This window comes from Lycium ferocissimum, chromosome 12, assembly GCF_029784015.1.
Source record: "Lycium ferocissimum isolate CSIRO_LF1 chromosome 12, AGI_CSIRO_Lferr_CH_V1, whole genome shotgun sequence".
Lineage (NCBI taxonomy): Eukaryota > Viridiplantae > Streptophyta > Magnoliopsida > Solanales > Solanaceae > Lycium > Lycium ferocissimum.
The window spans coordinates 35,491,590-35,507,155 of record NC_081353.1 but is presented as its reverse complement, the minus strand read 5'-3'; the positions used below and the strand labels follow the sequence as shown (position 1 = coordinate 35,507,155).

At 36.5% G+C, this 15,566-nt stretch overlaps 2 protein-coding genes across 3 annotated transcripts; one reads left to right on the top strand and one right to left on the bottom strand.

Annotated features, from left to right (window-relative positions):
• The first annotated feature begins 897 nt into the window (after positions 1-897).
• LOC132039576 (uncharacterized) lies at positions 898-11,020 on the top strand. The gene is made up of 17 exons (XM_059430062.1): positions 898-1,401; positions 2,165-2,259; positions 3,469-3,588; positions 4,158-4,247; positions 4,321-4,436; positions 4,723-4,822; positions 5,102-5,173; positions 5,248-5,295; positions 5,371-5,448; positions 5,622-5,741; positions 6,851-6,956; positions 7,290-7,453; positions 8,075-8,209; positions 8,950-9,080; positions 9,372-9,434; positions 9,549-9,627; positions 10,613-11,020. Exons 1-17 carry the CDS (start codon positions 1,098-1,100, stop codon positions 10,661-10,663), a joined length of 1,872 nt encoding a protein of 623 aa, XP_059286045.1. The 5' UTR covers positions 898-1,097; the 3' UTR covers positions 10,664-11,020.
• A 1,261-nt stretch (positions 11,021-12,281) lies between these two features.
• Positions 12,282-14,432, bottom strand: LOC132040250 (elongation factor 1-delta 1-like). Of its 2 annotated transcripts, XM_059430876.1 has the most exons (7): positions 14,317-14,432; positions 14,104-14,220; positions 13,654-13,747; positions 13,317-13,440; positions 12,992-13,105; positions 12,563-12,724; positions 12,282-12,475 (listed from the first exon to the last, which is right to left on the bottom strand). In XM_059430876.1, coding segments are annotated over exons 1-7 (699 nt in total). In that variant the 5' UTR covers positions 14,403-14,432; the 3' UTR covers positions 12,282-12,473. The 2 variants fall into 2 exon arrangements, with proteins under 2 accessions (XP_059286859.1, XP_059286858.1); XM_059430875.1 differs by lacking the exon at positions 12,282-12,475 and having other exon boundaries at positions 12,552-12,724.
• Between the last annotated feature and the right edge of the window lie 1,134 nt (positions 14,433-15,566).

The window sequence follows — 15,566 nt, the reverse complement described above, 5'->3', positions numbered from 1 at the left end:
TTACAAAAATCTGAAGACTAAAAATCTAGGTAACTCCACAAATTTGGCACAATTAGTAAGTTAGTCACTCCATAAATTTGACTAAATTAGACACCTTCATTTTGTTTTGTATTTTTGCTTACTCGGAACTAAACAACAAACATTACCCGTGCAATAATTTTATTGGTGATACTGTTATCTAAATGACGTGTGACATTAAGTACTCAAGATTCGTCTGTTTTAAAAGACAAAATCAACATATGTGACGAGGTGTCCCTCTAGTCACTAGTTAAAGTTGGGTTAATAACACTTTTGATCCCTCAATTATTGATAAATTTTAATTTTAATCCTTATAATATCTGACTAAGTACATTTAACCTTCAGTTAATTAAAATGTGTGCTTTTGATCTCTTTGCTTAGGAATATCACAAATTTTCAGAATTATTAATTTTTCCCTCGTTTAGATGTGTTATGTTATACTTGTATTGTTACTCCACATTTAAGGTTAATATACTTCCAAAAAATAGTTTAAATAACATATTTCCTACATAAAGGGATCAAAATCCCACATTTTAATTAATTAAAGGTCAAATATATTGGATCATATACCACAAGGACCAAAATCAAAGTTTACCAATAATTGGGAGAGCAAAAACACTATTCTCCCAGTTAAGTAATTTACCGGGCGTTCGAGCCCTGAGTATGGAAAAAACCTAGGGTAGGGAGCGCTTCCCACCGAATGGGCCCTATTCGGCTCGAATCCAGTTATAGTTAGACTCCAATGCGAATACCGAACACCGAGTGAGAAACCAAAAATAAATAAATTTACGGGGCTATTTAGGTATTTAACCAAAATCTAAGTCAAACCCTAGGTGATGTTTGTCTTTGGTCTTAAAATATTTTTTAAAATCTTAAAAAATAGAGTCAACTTCCTTAAAAAAATTGACAATTAGAGACAAAGGGAAAAAGTCCCAACATTCCCAATTGTTGGTCCGTAGTGTTGTTGCTATTGCTAAATTGGTAAAGCATAAACGTCACACTCCATAGCTGAAGTAGCGGCGATTTTCCAAATTACTCATTCAACCAATCGGAGACTCTCTTTTTTTAGCTTAAAATTTATGCACATGAGTTGTTCGACAGTTTGCCAAGCTGTAGCAACCTGCATGAATATACCAAATAGTACTTGTAAAAGTCCGTATCTTGTACAGAAACCCTTCGTATTATCAAATACGAAGAAATTCGATGGTACATTGGTGTTTCGTTCACATGTTTCGTATAATCTTGTAAATGTATTTTCGTGTCGTTGTGCTACTACATCAGTTCCTCCTGGAGAGGATGTGTTTTCAGTTGTCACTTCTTCGACAACATCTGGAGTGGATTACCTTGGCGAAAGCACTAAAGGCGATTTGAATGTCAATTTTGGTACATTGTACTTACAATTTTGAGTCCATAATATTTCCCTTTTTGTTTTGCTTTGGCATGTTTTTAATGGTGTGGACTAGAAATAGTGGTGCTTGTTTGTTTCGACGAACTAAATATGAATTAGAGTTTGTCGTTTTGGGACTAACCAATTGAAAAAGAAAGGATTTTGGCTTGTTTTGGTTGTTCTGATTTGTTAATTAAGTGTTGCTAATCGCTTAAATTAAAAAAGAAGAAGAAGAAGAAGAAGAAGAAGAAGAAGAAGAAGAAGAGTGGTGCTCGTTATGTTGGACAAACCAAATATGATTTGGAGTTTGCCATTCTCGGAACGATTTTGCTCTGTTTGGTTGAGATTTTGAATTGATTTTGATTAGTTAAGTATTGCTCTTTCCAGTTTATGTGATGTTCTTTCCAATTGGTTCTACTAATGATATTATTGTAGGTAACCTTCAAGAATTCAAATTCATTTAAGTATTTAAATTTTATATTTTGATTTTGGTTTTCTTGATCAAACTAATATTTCGACCACTATTTCATACTTTGTGTCCAAGTCAATCACCATCATAAAATGGAAGGAAAGGGTGTATGTTTAGTAATCATCTGCATTGGAAAAGTAAAAAAGTTTTATTGATCACTTGCATTTGAAAAAACTGAAAGCTGGTTTTTTTATGATAGCTGATGTTTTGGTCGTAATTAATGAAATTGATTATCTAAATTAAACAGACCTTTAGATAGAAGAATAAAATTTTACCTACAAATGATGCAGGAATTGATGGCCAGGCATTGCAAGGCCCTGTTGAGGAGGTGGCGAAGGTGGAAGCTCAAGAGGCAGAGAACTTGCTTCAACACTTGGGCATTCCGGTGTGTTAATATTGACCTTGTCTTTGTATTGCAGTTATCAAGTTGGCGTTTTGATGTGTGTATCACTTGCTGAAATTTCTTACATTGGCTAAATGCTTTTGCTCTGTGTTGTGGGCGTGCTGTTTCATATGAACAGTACAGTTATCTTTTTGGATGTATTTGGATGCAACATTGCAACTAGACAGTGATCCATCTAACTGAGCTTGATATTGCGATAATCATATAACTCTGTGATCATATATTTACTTGAAGTTTTGTTGAGTAAATTACCAATTTATTCTCTTAATTGAATGAAACTGTAGTAGTAGATTCTTATGTTTCTTATCTTTTTTTTTTTTTTGATAAAGGTAACATGATTCTTATGTTTCTTATCTTATCATTAAAAATGAGCTTTGGCTTTCCCCTCTCAACTGGGGCAAACTTAAGCTCATACTATATATTTTTAGATGGGTAAAATGGGAATAAAAGTATAATCCAATAGTAGTTAGAAGATATTGAGCCAGTATAAAAAAATTGAACCTTGCTTATTGAAAAATAAATAGAACATGCTTCCTCTGGCCTCTCTTTGCTTCTCTTTCCCCGTCCTTCACCCCCCCCCCCCCCCCCCCCACCCCAAAACCCCCCACACACACAAAGCCTGTACCAGAAAGTACCATGTTGCTTCAAAATAGTGTCAATCATCTGCCCCTCACATTATATCCCTTTCAGCCTTGAGTGATGGAGAATAAGTCTGTCCTTGCATGTCCATTCACTTTTACTTTTCTCATATTTTCTCCCTTTGGGCTATTTTTCGCTGTCGACACTTCAGCATTTTGAAAGGGTAAGAGCTTATCTCTTCTATTATACTCAACTTATACTTGAGTATAATAGTAATAAAAATAGGAATATAAAAGAAAAAAGAAGAGGTTGTATGTTTTTTTATCAGTTAACGTGTAAGAAAAAATGTGAGTTGCTCTTCTTTAAAAGGTTTCAAAAGGCCCAAATTTAGCTGGCAAGATAAATAAGGGATTTCTGCACTCTATACTCATTGAAATGCTTTTACAGCATGAAGTGAGAAAAGTCATGGAATCTTAGCATCTTATTATGGCTAACTGCTTACGTTACATCTCTGATGCTTAAACTCACTGAAGATGTGTAACCTTAATTTTAGAAGAAGATGCAGCATTGGCATGTAAATCTTAGCAAATTTCTGACTCACATAACGTGCAGGTTCCATATAATGCTCGACATTCGACGCGTGGCATATTTTGCAGCCGCACATTAAATCTACGGTCAATCAGTGCAATTGGATATGATATGGACTATACACTGATGCACTATAACGTGATGGTACCTCTTAATTCTTGTTTCCTGTGATGTAAACTATTAGGTCATGGTTTCTTTTTTACAAATTGAGCTAATGTTCGTTGCTTACACATTTATTTCTTTCATTTGCCCACGACATCTATTGTTTGCTTGATTTCTGACTTGCATATGACAATGCTGTTCCCATAGCAGGGAACTAAAAGTATAAGGCAGCGTAGGCAGTGTTTATCCATATCTCTGTTCTATCTATTACTAATCCTTTTATCTTGGTGCCTGATGAAATTCTTACTTCATTTAGGTGTTAAGAGGATTGAATTCTGATGATAAGAAAAGGTGCTTATATGCGTTATCAAAAAAGAAAAGTGCTCTAGTTGCCCCAATTTCGTTTATCTTGCTCTTTTGAGTTGCAATTTTTTCAGTTTTATTCTCGTAGGTTGTGGTTGGAAGTGCCATGAACGATTAGCGTTAGATGTTAAAATCAAAAATAAATTGCTGTGTTGTATATTTCTTTTGTTGTCCCTTGAGGAGCTTTAAATTGTTTTTGTTTTTGGCATACGTTACTGGTGTAGTATGATTAAGTCCATAAATTACAGGCCTGGGAAGGAAGGGCTTATGATTACTGCATGGAGAATCTGAGAAATGTGGGTTTCCCTGTGGATGGGCTTGCTTTTGACCCTGAACTGGTATAGTCTGGCCATGTGATAGTGCTAATGGTTTGTGTCAATACCCATTTGAGGACATTTTATTGTAAAACAGGTGATTAGAGGTCTTGTCATAGACAAAGAGAAAGGTAACCTGGTTAAAGCTGATAGATTTGGATATATTAAGAGGGCAATGCATGGAACAAGAATGCTGTCAACTCGAGAAGTGAGGTATATCTTGGGCTTTTGTTTCTACTTGTCGGTTCAAAATATTGAATTATATATCCATATTTTTTTGCAAAGATAGTCCAAAAAACATTGCTTTGCAAATTGGGAAAATGAAGCTTCAAATCTATTTGCTCCATGAGAATCTTTGGATAATGGGTGCAGACTGCACTACACAGCCAAATTTTTTATTTCTCCACGAAAATCTGAATGAATGTTCTGCATTTTTATGTGCTCTGAGGAAAATTGGATAATGTTTTGGGTGGCGTCTCATATTTTCTATGTTTGGAAGTGAGATTTATGGGAGAGAACTGGTTGATTTGCGTAAGGAGAGTAGATGGGAGTTCCTCAACACACTATTCTCAGTTTCAGAGGCAGTGGCTTATATGCAGGTAGGTCACTTGGCTCCTCAAATATACCATGCCATGACTCGATACTGAAAGACTTTATTTCTTCATGTTTGTCATGTACATTTGTTAGATTTTTTTCTTGTGAAAGTATTTGTATGGCTCCTATCTGTTCTTAATGCAGTTTCTTTCCTTTAAAAAAAAGATTTTTGTAGGTTGAGGGTTTTCATTATTTTATTGAACATCAGGGGTTTCAACAAAAAAGAATGTCGTATTGATTCTTCAGAACTTGAGCCCTATATCCTAGTCGTGTCTCTTTTGCAGATGGTAGATAGGCTGGATGAAGGCATTATAGGACCAGATCTCTGTCCATATGAGTATAAAGGGCTTTACAAGGTATGGTTGGATGCTTTGCGTGAATGGTTGTGATGTGAACTTTGAGTTTGCCAACTTTTTTGTATTTTATTTAGGCTGTCGGTAAGGCACTCTTCAGGGCACATGTAGAAGGCCAGCTGAAGGTATGTGTTTCATGATCCAGAGCTTCACATGTCGGGAGCTGCAAAGATCACTCTTAATCTATTTCACCCATGCAGAGCGAGATAATGTCTAATCCTGAACTATTTGTGGAACCTGATCCTGAGCTACCTTTGGCATTATTGGATCAAAAAGAGGTATTTAATTCTATCCATTTGAAGTGAGTATCACAGTTCTATTTAGAGCCTTGCAATAAATTTAGCATAGCAAGTGTAAAGGTCCTATAAGACAATCAGCTTATTAAGATTTACTTAAGCCCCTAGCAAAAAAAGATGGTTGATTTAATATCTAACATTTCATGTTTTATCAGGCTGGGAAGAGGCTCTTGCTGATTACAAATTCAGATTATCATTATACAGACAAAATGATGCAGCATTCATTCAATCGGTACCTTCCCAATGATATGAGTTGGCGAGATCTGTTTGAGATGGTGAGCAAGCAGGACAGGATTATGATAAATTGATAATAGCTAATTTTCTTTATTTCTAATAATCTACACTGAAGTCTTGATCTCATAGCGTTAATGCTTTTGAACAGAAGATTACATAACAGATAATCTTGTCAATGCTAATGTCTTGTCAGAATTTGAGGGCTAACTATTTCGACTCCTTTATTGCGTTTCTACAAAATTAAATCTCTTTTCCTTTGTCCTATTCTACTCATAATGAGTTCTGGACAATCAATACATAGGTTCTCCTTGCTGACTGCTGTTGAGCTCCTCTTATGGTGTTAATGTTAAGAAAAATTTTGGGCCTGAATCAACTCAAAGATTAGCTCATGAGATGAGGATTTACCAAATACCATATAAGAAATCGATAACCCATTCCTTCAACCAATGTAGGACATTCCAATACCCCACATGCCTAGCGCTGGACATCCGGAGCGTGGACAAGATGAAATAGGGGCCCAACATTGCATAAACCAATAATAAGGTTGGGCCCGACTCTGATACCAGTTAAGAAAATGGACCTTGGGCTTTGATACATGAAACAAAGAGATGTAATAAGTGGGTATACTCGATAAAATGCTCTTAATAAGCACTTCCTTCCCACCTTTGGTCAAATATCTTTTCTGTCTCCCTGCAAGTCTCTTCTAAACCCTCTGAAGAACTGTATTCCAAACCCTCAGATCCTTGTTCGATGCACCTAAAGGTAAACCAAGATAGGTAGTAGGAAGAGTCCCCACCCTGCCATTCAAAACCTGAGCAAGCATGTCCATATCAACCACCTCCCCAACAAGTATAATCTCACACTTCCATAGATTAATTTTAAGACCTGACACCACCTGAAACAAAGTGAAAACTTCGCCTAAATTAGTAGATGGATTGTTTTCAATGAAAAGAAACTTTGGAAGAGGAAAAATGCCGCAAGTTGTGCGGTGTTGGAGCTACTCTTTATCTGAAGTCCTTATATTAGTGAGAATTTTTTGTAGTTTGGTAATGCTGCATTTATAAGATCTGATTTTCTCTCCCATGATTAATTTTATCAAAGCGTTAATGTTTCCTTAACCAAATCTACTTTCCTTCTCTAACCATGGCAGGTTATAGTGTCAGCTAGGAAGCCAGAATTCTTCCAAATGTCCCACCCGATGTATGAAGTGGTGACTGATGAAGGTCTAATGCGTCCTTGTTTTAAGGCTCGCCCAGGTGATTAAATTTTCTAAACTAATGACATGAAGACCATCCCTTTTCTGGATAAGTAAATGAAAATCATCTTCTCCTATGTCACATTCCAACATAATTTCTTTTTTCAACATTTTTCGCCATCTTTGTATATGGTTGGCTAAATGTGTAACTTTTTTTTTTATTTCTTGCTTTTAATTTAGGATCAGAATTTTGCAGGTGATTAGGCTTTTGAATTTTCATTTTTGAGGAGTTTTCTCCAGCGACATCATCACATTTGGCCATTAATGATTTTTCATCTTTGTTTTGGAAAGGACTTGTCCATTCTATGAGCAGCAGCTAATAATTTTCTTATAGGTGGAGTGTATTCTGGAGGAAGCGCTCAGATGGTTGAGAGTTCGCTCAACGTTCATGGAGATGAAATCTTATATGTCGGTGATCATATATATACAGATGTAAGCCAATCCAAAGTCCATCTCCGGTGGAGAACTGCTTTGATTTGTCGAGAACTAGAGGAGGAGGTTAGTAATCTTCATCAGATCTCTGGGATTGGATCACAATTGTTTCTTTGCTTCCATTTCGGCTCCATTAGTTGGATTTGGGGTTCCATTCAGTAGAGACCTTTGGAGTTGAGTGTCTTACTTCTTCGGATTTCATTATGATCTAGTTCTTCTTTCATCTCCGTGCCAAAGAGCCATTCTAGAAGAATCATTGCTTGGTTCCTTCTTTGACTGCTCTGCCCCCCCACCCCCCCCCCCCCCCCAAAAAAAAAAAAAAAAACAAAAAAAGGGAGAGAGTCATTTGTTGCACCCCACCCCTGTGAATAGTGAAGAAGTATAGAGCACTTTAGTTCTCTGTTGACCAATGGAAAGCATGGTTTAGAAAAAATTAAACATTTATGGTATTTCTTTTAAGAAAGAGATGACAATTCAAAGCTAGTGTAATCCCACAAGTGGGGTCTGGGAGGGTAGGATGTATGCAAACCTTACCCCTACCTTTGTGAGGTAGAAGGCTGTTTCCGGTTGACCCTTGGCTCAGAAAATATACCTGGCACAGTAATTCAGAAAAGAGAAAGCAAAATAACAAGATACGAAATACTAGTGGCAATAGATGGTAATAGTCGTTTAATTCTTATTCTGCAGTATAATGCCTTAATTGATAGTCAGCAACAGAGAGCTACTTTGATAGATCTTATCAATCAAAAAGAGGTTTTAGGTGATCTTTTTAACCAACTTCGGCTTGCTCTTCAGAGGAGAACCATGGGACGTCCTGCACAGGTAAGTTTACTATCTCCATATACAGAGTCTTGTTTTTCTGCAGATTAACCTTAAACTTAATCATTCGGCCTCCTGTTTCATGGTTGCAAGTAGTATCTTCAATCTAATATTCGCTGAGTACTGTAATAAGTATTTATTGACATGTTGCCTGGAATCGTGGAAATTAAATACTAAGTATCACCCGTTATCTCTTGATATTGTATAACATATCTCATTGAAGGTGTTTAACTGCAATGGCATGATGAACCTACAGGTGATAACAAGTCGGTAGAAAGAGTTAATCTTTATGTTACCTTCTGAAAAAAAAAAAAAAAAAAAAAAAAAAAAGAGTTACTCTTCTTTCTTTCCTGGAAAACCATTGAAAGGAACAATGGATGTCTGCAAATTGAATTACAATGTTGCTTTGAAACAGAGTAAAACAGTCTGTTAGATCATAAGCAGTTTGTGCGAGAATTTCCCTTTTTCTCACTTTCCTTGTGGATTGCTCTTGTGGAGGGGCTGGGGAAATATTAAACTGGATGTAGTTTCTTGAGATGTAGGTTGTTTGTTTGGGAAATTAGTTATGTTCCGCTATATTCTTTTACCAGTTTCTGGAAAAAGATAGAAAATGAAGAAAAAATCTGGCTTTCTAACAAGCCTCATTGAAATGTCTTTAATGACTTGTATGGGTTACTTTGTGCTGTCAATTTTGTTACTTGATCTAACCAGTTTAAAGTTGTATTTTTTTTAATATGCATCAGACCCTTGCTGCCACACATATGGACGATAATGAACTCACAGAAAGCATGCAAAAGCTACTTCTTGTTATGCAGAGGCTAGATCAGGAAATTGGTCCAATGTTGGATGAGGACGGAGAGCTTTTCAACAACAGGTGATCTGAAGATTTTTCTTTTAGTTACCTGTCTCTTCAATTTAGCCTCAGATTTGTTATATACTAGAATCTAGATTGCTTTATTTATGGTTTCATTAGTTCTTAGTTAACATTTTAATGTTCAGAGTTAGTCAACATCACCTCGATCAAGTTTAACCTATAATGGTTGCCAGGAATATTTGCTTGCATATCTGCATGTTTTCTCAGATGAGCTCACAACAGGCATGGTTTCTTTTCTAATTGACGAATTTGGACTTGAGGTTAATCAATCTGCCTTATTTTCCCTTTCAGGTGGGGTTATCTTTCTCGTGCAGGTCTGTGGGATAAAAGCCACTTGATGCGTCAAATTGAGAAGTATGTCAATGTGTTGTGACAATTTATTTCACTTTGTTAATACCTATTAATTGATTGTAAAAGTTTTCTTTAAGCACCTTGACTGTTTAAAATCTCTTTCTCTTGAAACTGCAGATATGCTGATATTTATACCTCCAGAGTCTCAAATTTTCTCCACTATACACCTTTCATGTATTTCCGCGCCCAAGAACAGGTAAGCAAGGTCGCTGGTAGCTGTACAGGAAATTATGAGTGCTCTCTAATAAATGACACAAACAAGATTGATTTATTTTGAAACTTATTACTCGCTCCGCCCCAAATGAATTACGCTTTTCGTTTTGGGATGTTCATGAATATTTGAAACCATTCCATCTCTGGGAATAATGAAGGCCAGTGTTGGCCAAATTTTACTACTAAAATTGGACTTGAGGTGAATTTATTTTCGCTTTCCTGGAGCACATGTCTCATTCATGCTAGGAATCTGGATTTTAAATAATAAGTGGTTGCTCCTTAAAACAAGCCCCGGTTTCCTTTCAAAATGCTTACAATTTGTTTACTGGTTATGTTCATGTATTTCCATATCCTTGGTCGTGGCTCTGAATATCTGAACCATGTTACGGTCCAATGTTGTCCAATGAAAACCTTGGCCTTCTAGTGGTTTGTGGACTGTAGTAAAGGCTCACTTGTATTTAAAATTTGCATTTCCTGTAGCTCTTGTCACTAGAAAGTTTGGACCGTAATTACTTTCGGAGATGTGTTTTCTCTTCTTTCATATGATGATAAACACACCATTAAGTTGCAGAATTTATTTTTGAAGGATAAAAATACTCTTTTTGGAGGTAAGCTCTTCACTTACTAATAAAAAAAATAGAAAAATCCTTTTAAGTTAGGGTGTATCTTATGCCCACAACATTTGCTAGTTCCATCAAATTGAAGGAGTAAACCGATCCCTTGGGATAATGGTTGGAGTATTTCTTTGAGCTGCACTGATACTGTTCTTTAAATTGAAATGCCTTTCTCTTCCATTTCTGGCACCTCTAGCTTCATTTTTATAGCTTATTCTTTTCAATCTTTTCTTGCTTGTTGGACAGTGAGCTTGTGGTTACAACTTGGATTAATATTCTGTGCTAATTGCTGTAGTCTCTCTCCGTTTAGACGGACATTCACTCTTTTCCTAATGTAATTCATTCTTCATGCAGAATCTCGCTCATGATTCATACACATTTGACCATCTACGACGTGATAATTAGCTGATAACAGGAGTGGCAGAATCTCATAATAACTCTATGGCCTATCCTCATTGTTGTATATTAGATGCTGAATTTGGCGTCCACTCTTGCACTCCAACCCCACAGCCCTGTTTCAACTTGCTGTTGCAGGAATCGGGGATAAGCTATCGAAGGGCGTAGCTATGTTATTGTACAAGTAAACACTTGAGAAAGTTCATAATAATCACTAGAAAAACCTAATTTATCAAATTGACTTATGTTTAGTGAAATTTAGCTCTCTTTGATGCTCTCCTTGCATTTGTTTTTGCCCCTCAGATTACTGATTGGAGTTGAGAACCTGCCTAATTTTGTATTAATATACATGGCGACATTGGTTGATGTTGTACTGTAGCATGGGATCCTGCTTCCCTTACAACCAAACCACCGCCCCCCCCCCCCCCCCTTCCTCCCCGCCACAATTTTTCTTTCTTAAAAGTCACGGAGCGATTGTCATTGATGTGTGATTATACCACAAATTTGCTCATCCTTGGCATAAATATGTGATTATGGTTTTGTGTGCTAACCCTCAATCTTTGAGGAGTATGTTTTCGTATGTCGTTTGAACTTGGCTTAAATTCAGATGCAATGGATATGATAAGGAACAGTTCATTCTATTTTGACTCTTTCTATGAGAAAGACAATCAAACAATTCCCAATCATGGTCCTTGCGGATCGGATCATCCATATAATGTACAAAAAGAAACCCCAAATATTAGTTCCTATACTACTACATTAGTATGAAACCGAATCGCCTTGAAATATGTCTTATTTCTTATCGATTCCTGTCAAAAAGAAACAATTGGAATAGAGGAAAGAAAAAAACCACACTCCGTATCTGGATTCTGGAGTAATCGGGTTTGTTTTGAATACTAAATGCATAAAAGAGAGACAGCGAGAGACACAAGGCTTAATCTCTTAGAACGATCATCCACGATGAAGAAATTGCGCTAAATGACATTGGGCAACCCCTTTTTTTACCATAGGGCCAACATGCCAATGTCAACTGAGACGTGATTCAAACAAATCCGAGTGCATGCAACAATGACGAGGACTATGGGTGATGAGACGTTGTGGACATGTCATTGTAATGACTTGGGTGCCAGATATAATTGCAGCTCTTCTACGACCAAATTTCAGCTATTACTATAAGCCTCAGGCAATAACTCAGATATAGGTGAGGCATGATAATATATTTACCTTATGCACCACAAATAATTGGGGGTCAAGTTGAATCAATATAGCTTTTATTAATACATGTACTGACAACTGAGTAACTCTGCCCCCAACAAAGATGATCTGATATTTTTCAATGCAACCCTCTTTTTCAATGCTAAGATGCGAACCCGAATCTCCAAGATTTGTACATGAAAGACTACATCATTAATGATGTAATCAACGTTATATATCACCTATATCACGTTATTGCCCGAGACTTTTAGTGATGCGGTATTTGTACATGAAAGAATACATCATTAATGATGCAATGAACGCCACATATCACCTATATCGCGTTATTGCCTGAGGTTTTCAGTGATGCGGTAGTGCAGACAACTACTTAAAAACTGTTAAAAGTCAATGAAGAGAGCCAGCGACAGCAAAGTGAAGTCTTCTCAAAACCGATACTTATCAATCGTAAATATTGATCAAAACAAGTAGCAAAACAGATGCCCTTATCAGTTGACAAGAAAAACAAAAATAGCAACACAAGGAGAAGTAACAAAGAACTACTGATTGCTGTTCTTCAGTAAGAATAGCCATCCATTTCCATCAAAACTTCAGAGTGTATCAGAAATCCTGTCACAAGCAGAGAAACAGATGATCAACAGAAGGCCCAAAAATAACATGACATGTATGATATGTGAAATGTAACTTAATACTTACATATTTTGTTGAAAGCAACAATATCACAGCTCTGAACATACTCATTGATAGGTTCAACCGTGAGATAATTCTCAATGAGATCATCCACAGAGACCAAGTCATCCACAATGGTAAGCATAATTTGCAACTTCTTAATACCATATCCAACAGGAACAAGTTTAGCTGCAAATGAAACATGGTTATGCTTGTCAACAAACACCAACAATCTAACAACTAATCAATACAACCTCCTATTCAGGTTAGATCAAGTGGACTGATGGAGTAATAAGACACGAGCATCCAAGTAAGAAATGCTAGAAGGCATTGGAATGATGAACAAGCAATTGTCTCCCAGCACTTACCGGTAAAAATAAAATTCAACTCAATTGAGCAAAGACAAATCCAGTAAAAACAAAATTCAAATTAATAGAACAAAGAACAGAAGCTTACATGCTCCATAAGTCAATCCTTCCAACTGAACACTTCGAACAGCTTCTTCAAGCTTTTTCATATCAGTCTCATCATCCCAAGGCTTGACATCCAAGAGAACTGAGGACTTTCCAGCTGAAGTCAAATGAGATCAAAAGCAATGTCAGTACATGCTTAGTATGAACTTCAAAGTTTCCGCAAGCTTCTCCTCTGTGTTTGACTTAGTTAGTGATGAGAAGGTAAGAAGTCATCACCGAAATGACACCACTAACTAATATCACATGTTTTTCCAAGTTTTTAAGTCAAAAAAGTTCTTGAAACTCTTAGTCGGGACATTCAAACTTACACTCCTTCTTCTTCCCTGAAGCCTTCACTGCTGCAGCACGTTCTTCAGCAGCCTTCTTTTCCTCTTCAGTTTCCTCACCAAATAGGTCAACGTCATCATCATCTTCTTCTTCAGCAGCTGACGCCTAGAGTCCAGATAAACAAAGGAAAGAAGATTATTTAACTTGCCACAGTCAATTCACAGTTTCACGTGGCATTGCTGTACTAGAAGCTATAAGGGGACTGATGATCACAAAAAGAAAATTCACTCTGTGATGCAATCCAAACAGCAGCAAAAAGAATCAGAAGGCCACATGAACTAAATATCAATTCAGAACAGATAGGAAAGAATATCACACCTTAGCATCAGCAGCAGGGGGAGTTGCCACAGCCTCCTCAGTGATTGGTGCAGACCCCTCTACAGTAACACCAACGCCTTCACCAGATACACCACTGCAAGATTATGATATTCAGTCAAATCAGGTATCACAAGGAAATTCAAGCAATTCGCCAATCACAAGGCAAAAAAACTAAGGGTCATTTGGTTCGCAGACCAAGTTATCCCGGGATTGTAATCCTTGGACTAATTTATCCCACCTGAGAGGTGGAATAACATAACACCAAGTTTGACGGGATATCCAGGACTAAGTTTGGTATTAAATTTATACTTTGTTTGGTTGAAGGTATAATCCCAAACTTAATCCTAGGATATCCCAACTTATCACATGAACCAAAGAACCCCTAAAAATACAATTGATATAGTCAACATGTTACAGGAAAATACAAAGTTAATAAGCTCTTGAACTTACGAGATTCTCAGAAGTGCATCAATGTGCTTATACCACCTAGATGCATTAACATATTCAACTGATGGGGCCTTTGCCAGAGATGAATACACAGTGATATCATCCTTTGAGGCTTGGTACCTGACACATGGATTACACAATAAATATCAGCATTTGAATTAAAACACCTTCAGAGGGTACATCTTCTTAGCAATAAAAGTCACAAGAGTAACTCACCCAGAGATGTAACTGCGAGTCAAGAGGTACTCATCAAGCTTCTTGAGCCCAGAAGCAGAGTTAAGGTTGTGGAATGCAACAGCCATTGCTTGATTATAATGCAACTCTTACTGCAATAGTAAAAGAATACAGCATCACATCAACACGTCTCAACAAATTAATATCATGTTGCATATTTCAGCAACTACAATTGGGTGTCTAAAATTTATACTTGGATCACTGATTAGCCAACTAAAACTCACTAAACATGGATTAACAACGAGGGAAATTAAGGTAAACTCTCCATCTATGTTATCCTTCTTCATTTGTGTTGGTTTTAAAAGATGATGCAACAAAAAAAGGTTGAAAGAATGATTTAAATTTGCTCTTAATTAACGGTGGTGTCCAATTTTCTCTCTTAAATTTTATTAATCTGTAACCATTTAGGTCTATTCAGCCCCAAATTAGACGAAGAACATATGTTTAACTTGTAAACAATAATATAGCAAAAAATTGGGTACTCTGAAACTACTCATTTCTATCTGAGCAAAACCAATGACTATACAAAACCTCTATATACATTTCGCTCTATTAAGGCCAAATCAAACAAAGAACAAATATTTCATCAATAAATCAACTAGGCCTCTGTGTTCCAATGAAGACAATTGGAGTTCCTCTGTAGCTACATCTGTCTATTATAGTGCAAATTAAACGAAAAAACATATATTAAATCACCAGAAACAACTAAATGTGAAAATGGGTGTCAGCTATATGTTCTTTGTAGCTACTCCATACCACTTGATCCCAAAATCAAACAAAAACACACATATTTAACTAGCTAAAATCACAAGGAACAGTGGATAATCAGATATATTAGCAAACACGGTATTGACAATCCAAGTAACAATTTTTTTTTTTTTTTGTGTTACAGAATAAACCTTATGTACTCATTTTGCTCTTTCACTCTGTTATCTTATTATTTTGCTGCTATTACTGCTTATTATTAATGTTTATTACTACTGATGCTTTTTCATCTCCTTGAAAAAGCCGGAGGGTCTATCAGAAACAGCTTCCCTACCCGTCACCAGGTAGGGGTAAGGTCTACGTACACTCAGAGGCGTATGTAGCCTATAAGGTTGGGGTTCAACTGAACCCCAAACTTCAGACGCGGAGCCTAAATTTATGTGTAAAAAATTATTAAAATTGCAATAAATAGTAGATATGAACCCCTAAATTTAAAAATATAATGGGTTCAATGCTAAAAATCTATA

Coding starts and splice junctions, on each gene's coding strand:
- LOC132040250 (XM_059430875.1), bottom strand. CDS start 14,402: ATGGCTGTTGCATTCCACAACCTTAACTCTGCTTCTGGGCTCAAGAAG. Junction 14,221..14,316: donor ACTCGCAGTTACATCTCTGG/GTGAGTTACTCT, acceptor TCCATGTGTCAG/GTACCAAGCCTCAAAGGATG. Junction 13,748..14,103: donor GATGCACTTCTGAGAATCTC/GTAAGTTCAAGA, acceptor ATAATCTTGCAG/TGGTGTATCTGGTGAAGGCG.
- LOC132039576 (XM_059430062.1), top strand. CDS start 1,098: ATGCACATGAGTTGTTCGACAGTTTGCCAAGCTGTAGCAACCTGCATG. Junction 3,589..4,157: donor TGATGCACTATAACGTGATG/GTACCTCTTAAT, acceptor CATAAATTACAG/GCCTGGGAAGGAAGGGCTTA. Junction 8,210..8,949: donor CCATGGGACGTCCTGCACAG/GTAAGTTTACTA, acceptor AATATGCATCAG/ACCCTTGCTGCCACACATAT.